General features: G+C 53.9%; 1 protein-coding gene across 4 annotated transcripts; it reads right to left on the minus strand.

The window, feature by feature from the left end:
* Positions 1–1,867: 1,867 nt before the first annotated feature.
* On the minus strand, positions 1,868–9,106 carry LHX1 (LIM homeobox 1). Of its 4 annotated transcripts, XR_012051441.1 has the most exons (7): positions 7,958–9,106; positions 6,579–6,805; positions 5,984–6,261; positions 5,064–5,229; positions 4,327–4,727; positions 3,811–3,869; positions 1,868–2,335 (listed from the first exon to the last, which is right to left on the minus strand). XR_012051441.1 is itself a non-coding variant. In XM_072916727.1 (6 exons), the coding sequence occupies exons 1-5, from the start codon at positions 8,125–8,127 to the stop codon at positions 4,348–4,350; spliced, it is 1,221 nt and encodes a 406-aa protein (XP_072772828.1). In that variant the 5' UTR covers positions 8,128–9,106; the 3' UTR covers positions 1,868–3,869; positions 4,327–4,347. The 4 variants fall into 4 exon arrangements, 2 of the variants coding, with proteins under 2 accessions (XP_072772828.1, XP_030143860.1); XR_004369515.3 differs by having other exon boundaries at positions 3,811–4,727; positions 7,958–9,105; XM_072916727.1 differs by having other exon boundaries at positions 1,868–3,869.
* Between the last annotated feature and the right edge of the window lie 425 nt (positions 9,107–9,531).

Consider the following 9,531-nt stretch of genomic DNA (forward strand, 5'->3'; position numbering starts at 1 on the left):
AGGCACATTTCCTCTCCAGCTCCTGCGTTTCAATTCTGCATTTAACGAGCGAACAACTCTCCCACCAAACTCTATTTTCCAAGCACAAGCCCATGCTCTGTAGCTAAACCACCATGAGTGCTATCAACAAATAAACAAATCCCAGGTTTATAATCAAAATATATTTTAACGGACCCACTAATTTCATTTATAACTTCATGGGTGTTTTGTTGGCATGAGGAATGCTGAGCACTCCAGTGCCATGGCACAGACAAAGAAAAGACCTCCCAAAACCTGCGCCAGCATCACGATTCCTTGTTCCCAGCTCACCAGTATAGAAGGATTTGTATCAATTGTTTAAACTTAGTAGATGTGAATTTATCTGTTAGGGATAGGAGCAGAAAGGGGGATTGCAAATGCTTATAATTTCATATTGTAAGAACATGCAAAGCTTAAAGACAACACAGTAATTCAAGATAAAAATCCAGACTATAGAAAAGGAACCATTCCCGAGAGAACACTGCAATATCTGCCACTTCCCAAGATGGAAAAAATATGTTAATCACCATTGATATTTTAAAATTATATTTATTTACCAATTTGTGTCCTGTACCCATCGCTCAGCACCTGGGTACAGACATTAAAATACTACAAACCATTTGACTACAAATCATCATTTAAGTACATCCTTACTCCTGGGATACACATCTTCCCAAATCCCTTTCCATCCCGGGCAAACAGATCCCAGCAGGGCCTGGGGAGGGAGGGGTGGGCAAGAGGAGCCTCGGGTGGGGACAGTGTTGGGACATTTGGGCTGCTGGAAACTCAGGGCATTTACAGACTTTGCTCAAGCTGCAAACCTCCCCTGGCACAGGGCACGGACATACTCACTTCTCCTGGGGCTGGAGCATCTGGCAGGGGCTGGGCACGGCTCTTCAGCCATGGCAGAGCATCCCTGGCTGTGCCAGGGCAGTGAGTGGCCAGGCAGGGCAGGGGCAGTGCCACGGGCTGCCCTCAGCTGGGACACGGCCCCCAGCCCACCCCACGGCAGCAGGAGAGACCAAAAGAGAGCAGTTACCTCCCAAAGGGCTGCTGGGGAGGTTTGAACCCACACAGAGCCCGGCAGGGCATGGCAGAGGCAGTGCAGGATCCCAGGATCGCTGCAGGCCCTTCTCCCACAGCCCTGCATCCCTCCATCCACCCACCCATCCCTCCATCCATCCCTCCATCCATCCATCCCTCCACCCAGGGAACGCCGCTGGAGTCACTGGAAATGCTCCTGTAAACAAGGACTTACAAGAACCCAACGTGCCAATGCTCCCAAAGGAGTTTTGCCCGTGCAGTTGTTGCTGGATTTGGGGTTTCAGGTGCACCGAGCTCGCTCTGAGGAGAGCAGAATTCCCATCTCCACGGGCTGGGGCTCGGCCTCGACCATGGGAACAGCTCCTGGGCTCCCCCAGACCCAGCAAAGCCTCAAGGAAGCGATGGGAGCATCACAAAAAGGCAAATTCTCCTTTTTACAACCTAAACTGACCTAAACCAAGCCTAACACTGGCCCTAAACTGAGCCATGTCGCTGCCTAAATGAACACAGAATAAACAGTGTTCATTTAGGACTGAGAGAGAGAGAGAGAAAGAAAGCAAGCAAGCTCAAAATTTCCTGCAAAACAAACCTATTTGGTGAAGTCCTCATTTAAAATCATTGGTTCAACAATAAAGCAGCAGCCCAGCCCAGCAGCACAAACAGCAGTATTTATCTTTCCCAGATAAGTATAAGTTTGGAATAAATAAATCACCCATTCCTCCACTTATATAAATGCAAACCAGAGCAACAAAACATGGCAATAGCACAAAAGACAAACAAATGAGTTAGACACGGAGTCCAGGAGTTTAAGAAGTCTCCCCTGTATTTAATAAAGCGTGAATTATTTTTTTTAGAAACACTAACAGATCCCTTGCAGATAGTTTTTTATCTTTATATTGTTATTATATAAGACATTTTGTGTTTAAAGTGAACTATTGCTTCATCTAGGTGGCCCCTCTGCTGGGCATAGAAATTAGGTAGTGAACAAAACCAAAAATCACCATTGAAAATGACAAACTATACAACTCAAAAGCATTTGGAGTTGGTTCTTTTCCCCACCCCCAGTCCAAAGAGAGAAAGAATGGAGTCGCTGGGAACGAGTCTGGGGTTTAGCACAGAATTCTGGCATTTCGCAAGACTCCAGGATTTTTTTGTTTCGTTTTTCTCCAAGAGATTGAGGCTGTACGAGGGCAAAGCAAAATATTCTCCCCCACTGCCCTTTAGAGAACTTCAGAATGACCAAACGCCGCCAAGCATTGACTCTGCCTCAGCTCTAAGAAAAAAGGATTAAAATTACTTTTAGGACATTGAAGTTATGCTGTGTCCAAACCATCCAATTAGGAGAAAAAGAAGTAAAATTACCTTTGGAGAATTAACTAAAACGGGATCAATCGCAAACCTTATCTTTGCAAGCATTTTACATTTACAACACCTTTTTGTTTATGTATAAAATCAGCATTTCGAATGTTCTCTCTTAGCATAGAGCACGAATAACTGAAGATATTGAATAATTTGATTACTCCTGAATTTTAAATTTTAAAATGCTGTGGAACAGGGTATTTGGACTTCAACAAGTGAATCTGGGGATGGAAGGAAAGGCTGGAGCTGCCTCTGGCCGCTGTCTGCACCGACACCAGGGCTCAGATTCCAGCAGAGCCATGAGCTGCCCGGGATCAGCTGCTGAGTGCATCATTCCTTCTCAGGGCTATTCCACTCGAGACAACCAATTTCCAAAAATTGCTTCAAACATCAAATGAAACACAAGTTATCTAAACATCAGATTTTCTAATTTTATTAAAAACGCACAAATTTTATCCAACATGTTTTCTTTCATACAGTGAATGGTCTAATATGCACTGGAGGTCACACAAGCTTAGGTTCATTAGAACAATAAAAGACATATGAGAAATTTAATATATAAAGAAAAAAGTAGCAGCTGTTGACTGCATATTTGACCATAAAATTTAAATATTTTGGACTTTTATTTTAAAGACACAAAAATAAAACCTGTGTGGGTCTATATAAGTCATATTAACAATTCCATGAATGTTCAACAGGACTAAAAATTAGCAAAGATGTTTGTCTTTTTTTTTTTTTCTTTTTAACCTTGTAACACTTTTTAAACACCTTCTCGGGTTGCTGGTGCAAAGCACCTTACAGTATTTGTGCTATATATTTACTTTATTTGGCAACTGTCTGGGTTTTGTGGGTTTTTTTCTTTGCCTTCTGTAAACAACACCTTTTACAAACTAGCACAGTGAACCACAAGCCCTGCAATCTGTTAGAACATCTACAGAAAAGAAAATGAACTATTTTGGTTGGCTGCTCAAAATCTTTTGCTTTTGAACAAGAGGTTTTTCTAAAACAGGATTTATTAGTAAAACATTGAGCTCCTGAATTTAACATTAGACGTAAACAGTTGACTGTTTTTAGTTCAATAGAGTCTTTTTGTTTAGCTTTTCTCTCTCTGTGAAGGTAGAATACTTTTTGTTTGTTTGTTTGTTTTTTCAAGTCATTTTCGTTAGAGGTCTGGGTGGTGACCTTTGCTATGATGAGGAGGTTTTGTACGTGTAGCTTTGTGAAGGTAGAAGAGTTGGTGCTGAGGGCTTAACATTTAGTATTTGCTATTTTTGGAAAAAAAAAACCCAACAACAAAAAACAAACAAACAAAAAAATCCAACAAACCAAAACAACCGAAAGAAAACAGAAAAAAAAAAAAAAGAAAGGAAAAAGGAAAAGTTGTCCCACCTGATCGTCAGCAGGCTGAAATGGTTGAAGCTAAAAAGAGTTTCTTGTTGTCGAACTTTCTGAGAGACAAAAATGAACAAACAGATTCATAATGCCAGAACCATCCTTAACCAGGAACGCTATAGAGAGTTCTTGAAGCTTTTTTTCCCCTTTTCTTTGACCTCTCCTTCATTCAATTATTTTTAATTTTTTTTTTTTTTTAAACGAGAAGTTTCTAAGGATTGTGGCTCTTAGGATGACATCCGACAGGGTAATCAAACTTACGCCATCCTACGGAATGGCAGCACTTTTACTGTACAGCTTCCCCAGTTTCTTTGTCAATGGTACAAAAAAAGTCCCCTCGCTTGTTTGATACAACCATAACATGGAGATTGTCCCGGTCTAGAGCAAAGCTTGCCTTGGAGCGATTGGATTCAGTTCGTTCCCAAGGTAAAATTGTCTTAGGGCGGGAGAGATGTTCTATGAACTCATTTCTGTACACCATAACAATAAGCAGACTAGATGATCATCACTTACTTAGACCCGGTTTGTTTAAAGCTACCACACGGCCGCTTCGTTCATCTCTGGAGGGTGGGACAAGTGATTGCCGTAGTTAGCACCACCGTTGACGGATATCGACGAAAATGGGGGGCTGGGGCCAAAAACTTCCGCGGACATGGAGTGCAAGGAGCCGGGCAGGTTGGGTTCGGGGCTGGGCGAGTCCCCCGGGGGGTGCGACATGATGTCGGTGAAGCGCTGAGCCTCGCTCGAGGGGTGATGTCCGGGCAGGGGGTGGTCCATGGCCCCCAGAGGGGTCCCTGACGGCCCCGAGGAGGGCACGAACGGGAGATCCACGGGGGTCTGCGCTTGAGACGAGGGCGGGCCTTGCGGGAAGAAATCGTAATTGCTTCCAGGGCCGTAATACTCGCTCTGATAATCTGGCGGACAAAGAGAGACAGAGGGAAGGTAACAGGCGGGCAGGCAGCCGAGTGGGGACGGCGCTGATGGGGGGCTCGGGGTGCCACCCACGAACCCCCGGGGGAGACGAGTGACCTGCGGCAGCCCCGGGACCCCCTTCCCGCAGAGCAGCGGGGACACCGACACAAAGCGGCGCTCCCGAAAACCCCGGGGGAACAACGGGGGAACAACGGGGGAACAACGGGGGAACAACGGGATCCCACCGGCAGCGCGGCGACGGCCGCCCCCGGCTGCGGGGAGGAACCGGGAGGCACGGCCAGAGCCGCCCGCAGCCCGGCTCGGTGAGCGGTACCCACCTCCGTAGAAGGAGAAGGGCCCGTTGGGGATGAGCTCGCCGGGCTCCAGCCGGTCCACGAGCGGCCGCATCCTGCGCGGGCTGCGGAAGAACGCGTGTCGCCGGGCGCCCAGCGCGCTCAGCTGCTTCATCCGCCGCTCCTTGGAGCGCCGGTTCTGGAACCACACCTGCCGGGGCGGCGGGAGAAGCGCCGGTCACGGGAGCCGCGGGTGCCCCCTTCCCTTCCCTTCCCTTCCCTTCCCTTGCATCCCCATCCCGGGCCGCGCTTTTCCCTTTTCCTTTCCATTTCCCCTTTCCTTGTCCCCTTTCCTTTTTCCCTTTCCTTTTTCCCTTTTCCTTTCCCGGTCTCTCGTGCCCGGTGCGCACCGAGCCGCGCTCCAGGCGCGGCCGAACCCACGCGTGACGGCGGCCCCGCTCCCCACCGAGTGCAGGTCAAGAATGATCGAGTTAATTCTTATTACCCTGACAAGATTACTGCTAATTACCCTCACACTGAGCCTCTCCAATCTAACCTCGTCTTTAATGGTCCTTTAACCCCCCATTACCCCAGCGCTGCGGGTTTATAAACCTTTTAATAATTCCAGCGCGTTGTCATTCTTATTTACCCATTAACCCCTCACATTTCTGGTTATTAATTTCGATACTGTTTGCGGCTTCTTTAGGACTTTTCTAGGACGAATAAACCCGCGGCTCTGTCCCCGCGGACCGGCCGGGGCTGGGGACGCGGGGAGCACCGGGAAGCACCGGGAAGCGCCGGGAAGCACCGGGAAGCACCGGGAAGCACCGGGACGCCTCGGTAATAACGATTTCAAAGGCCGGCGGGGCTTCCCCGGGCCCCGCAGCGCGGAAGGTGCCCGGCTCCGGTCCCACCTCGCCCCCGCATCCCCCGGAGCCGTGCCCGGTGCCCGGAGGCGGCGGTACCTGGATGACCCGCATGTTGAGGCCGGTCTCCTGTGCCAGCTGCTCCCTGATGTGCCGGGTGGGTTTTGGGGTGGCCGCGAAGGCGGCTTTCAGAGTCTCTAGCTGTTTGGCTTTGATGGTGGTGCGCGGTCCCCGCCGCTTGGCCCCCAGGTTCTGGTCGTCGTTCTCGTTGCTGCCCGTCTCCTTGTCGGACACGTTGGCGCTTTCCGAGTCCTTGGCGTCGTCCTGGGAGGGGTCTTGGGAGTCGGGGGACAGGCTGGGGTCACTGCCGGTGGTGGCTGGGGGGACAAACCCGGGTCAGGCTCAGCCGGGGGGAAATACCGACCGCGAGGGACGGCCCGAGATAGGAGCGGGGGAGAGGAGAAAGAAGAGAGACGGAAAAGGGAAAAAGAAGGGAAAAAAGGGGACAAGGAGGAGAGGAAAATAAAGCGATAAGAGATTGAAGGGAGAAAAGAGAGGAGGAAAACAAGGGAGAGGAGAGAAAGGAGAAGACAGCAGAAAGAAGAGAAGGAGGAAGGAGAGGAGCGCCTCATGCCAAGGAGCAGCCGGTGCTGCGCGCATCCCTGCCCTCATCGCCCCGGCCGCGCTCCCTCACCTGAATGCAGGCTGTTTTCTTTGGCAGTATTGCTGTTATTTAGGTAATCTTCTTTGCAGACAAACTTGTTCTCGTCTATGATGTAGAGCTCCTCGCCGGTGGAGAGTTGCTTGTTGCACATCATACACGTAAAACAGTTCAAGTGGAACACTTTGCTCCGCGCCCTGCGGACCAGGTCGCTGGGGGAGATGCCCTGGGCACAGCCCGCGCACTTGGTCCCGAAACACCTGCGGGGAGAGGCGGGCAGGGCTCAGCAGCGCCCGCCGAGCGCGGCACCGAGCGCTGGAACGGGATTTCATCAAACGCGGCATCCCCGCAGAGCGCTCTCCTCCCGGTATTACAGCTTTGAAAAATAAAACTAAACCCGGCCTGGGCACGGCTCGGGCGTTAGACACCCGCCTTAGGGCGCTGTGCCAAGCGGCTCGCAGCAATTCCGCCCGTTCTGGGTGCCGGTACCGGCCCCGGCTGGAGGAGCCGCCGCTGCGGGCAAGGCCGGTGCGGGGAGCCGGGGGACGGCGGGGCCGGAGGCCTCCCGTGCCCCGCTCAGCCCCGCGGGGCTCTGGGAGCGGCACCGGAGCCGTGCCGGGCCCGTTCCCGGGGAGAAGCGGCGGAGCTCGGGGCAGTGCCCGTCCCCGGGCCCCGGGAGAAGCGGCGGCGGGGCTCGGGGCCGGCCCGGCCGCTGTGCCGGTGTACGGCGGGGGCTCCGCGGCCTCCCCGGCCCCGAGGCAATCCTCGCCCTTATCGCCGGTGTGCGGCGGCGGGACCGGCGGCCGCTCCGAGCCCGGGATTGATACCGGCAGCGGGCCGGGGGGAGAGCGGCGGCGAGCGAGCGGCGGTCACCGCTTCCCTCTGCATCCCTCCCTCCATCCATCCATCCATCCATCCATCCATCCATCCATCCATCCATCCATCCATCCATCCATCCATCCATCCATCCCCCGGCGAAGGGCCCTGCCCTCGGGCCGGCCTGCCTCCGGTGCGCGGGATGCGCTGGGCCCGCGGAGCGCCCGCACCGTTCCCGGTGCCTTCCCCGCCGGTACCGGGCGGCACCGGGAACCAGGCCGGGCTCACGGCCGCGGACCCGGGACAGTGCCCGCGCTCCCCCGGCCCGCCGCTCGGTAGTTTGGAGGGAACTTTGGGCAAGTCGAGCTCGGCCGGCGGACGCGGGGAGCGGCGGCAGGAACGGGCCCGGGCCCGTCCCCGTTCCCCGAGAGCAGCGGGAGAAGCGGCCGCGGTTTGAGACGTTCGCGTGTCGCGGGGAGGGAAGAGGTCCCGGTGGGTCCCGCTGGCAACGGGAAAACAACAGAAATAAAGGGAAAAAATGGAGGTGAGGAAGGGACGGAGAGGAGCGGCGGGGGCAGGCGGAGGCCGGTACTCACCGAAAGAAGTCGTTTTTGCAGTAAAGCTTCCCTTCTCGCGAAAAGCATTTCTCTGTCAAATTGCATTTACATTCACAGCACTGAACACACTTCACATGCCAAGCCCTGTCCAGTACATTCAACAAAAACCGGTCCAAGATCGGCCTTTTGCAGCCTGCACAGTGAACCATTGTCTTTGGTTAGTTCTGAGGGGGGCAGCGGTTTCCCAGGTATCAAGGAAAAAAAAATAAAAACAATTCTTTTTTTTTTTTTTAGAAAGACGACAACACCGGCGAAGGTTTGGTTTGTGTTTAGTTTTTTTTTTCTTTCTTTCTTTTTTTTTTCTCTTGTTTTTGTTTATGTATCTTTTAAAAGCCTTGGAGAAGTGAAGAAGGATCAAAGAAAGGGAGGAAGAAGAAAAATCTTCTTTCGAGTGTCCTAGGAGGGGTACACAGGAGAATCCCCCACTGCCCAGCGCTTCGATACAGCCGCAGGATCCCGGCCGCTACCAACCACACGGATAATAATAATAATAATAATAGTAATAATAATAGCAACAATAAAACAATAACGGCTATAAAGATCGGCGCTCAGAAAAAATAAAAATTAAAAAAATTAAAAATAAAACCGCCAAAAAGCGAGCGTGATGAGTTTTTTTTCTAAGGTCTGAGGTAGAGCAGTCAGGAGTCAAAGTGCTTTTCCCAATGAGAAATCAAAGGAGGAAAAAATATAATAATAACAACAACAATAATAATAATAATAAATAACGAGCCGGGTCATGGAGAGGCGGTGGCGGTCAGACGGGCTGTGGCTGCTGCCGCGGCGACATCGCCCTGCGCGTCCTGACGCGGGGACGGGGACACGCGGGGACGGCGACACGCGGGGACGGCGACACGCTCCGCCGCTCCTCCTCGTTCTCTCTCCCTCGACGTCTCGGCGGCACCGTCGCTCCCGGCTCCGTCCGTCCGTCCGTCCGTCCGTGCGTCCGTCCTACCTCCCCCCGCGCATCTCCAGGCGCGGCGGCCGCCCGTGTCCCCGGCGGGGCATGGCCCGGCGGTGGCGGAGCGCAGGCCCGGGCCGGGCGGAGGGCGCGGGGCAGAGGGGCGGCCCCGCCGTCCGTCCGGCCGCGCAGGGGCTCTGCATGGTCCCGGTGCCGCCGCCGCCGCAGCCTTATGCACCGTGAGCTCACGTCACCGCCCGCCGCGGCCAATCCGCGCCGCCGCCGCCGCCCCCCCGCGCCCGCCGCGCCGCCGCCGGACGGGGCGTCCGCGCCCCTTTATAGAGCCGCCGGGGCGCCTCCGCTGCCGGCCCCGCCGAGCGACCCACCGGCACACCGAGCGGCGCACCGAGCGGCACACCGAGCCATCGCCCCGCCGACGGCCGGCCCGGTAGGTGTGCGGGAGAACGGACGCGGGCGCGGTGCCGCTCGGTGGGCACCTCCGTGGGGTCACGGATCGCCTCGCTAGGGACCGGCGACAAACGGGATCCCGCGTGGGTGTCCGTTCCCCACGGCAAGCGGCGGGGCCCCGCGGGGTGCGGAGTCGAGGAGAAGCCCGAGCGGGCCGCTTTTCCCGGGAGGAGCGGCGCGGCGGGGC

Source organism: Taeniopygia guttata, chromosome 19 (assembly GCF_048771995.1).
Source record: "Taeniopygia guttata chromosome 19, bTaeGut7.mat, whole genome shotgun sequence".
NCBI classification, from domain to species: domain Eukaryota; kingdom Metazoa; phylum Chordata; class Aves; order Passeriformes; family Estrildidae; genus Taeniopygia; species Taeniopygia guttata.

What these genes read in the sequence shown, in the direction of transcription:
- LHX1 (XM_072916727.1), bottom strand. Translation starts at nt 8,127, where the DNA reads ATGGTTCACTGTGCAGGCTGCAAAAGGCCGATCTTGGACCGGTTTTTG. An exon ending in AGAAAACAGCCTGCATTCAG is followed by an intron (nt 6,262 to 6,578) that starts GTGAGGGAGCGC and finishes TTGTCCCCCCAG; the next exon opens with CCACCACCGGCAGTGACCCC. An exon ending in GCCCTTCTCCTTCTACGGAG is followed by an intron (nt 4,728 to 5,063) that starts GTGGGTACCGCT and finishes TTTGTCCGCCAG; the next exon opens with ATTATCAGAGCGAGTATTAC.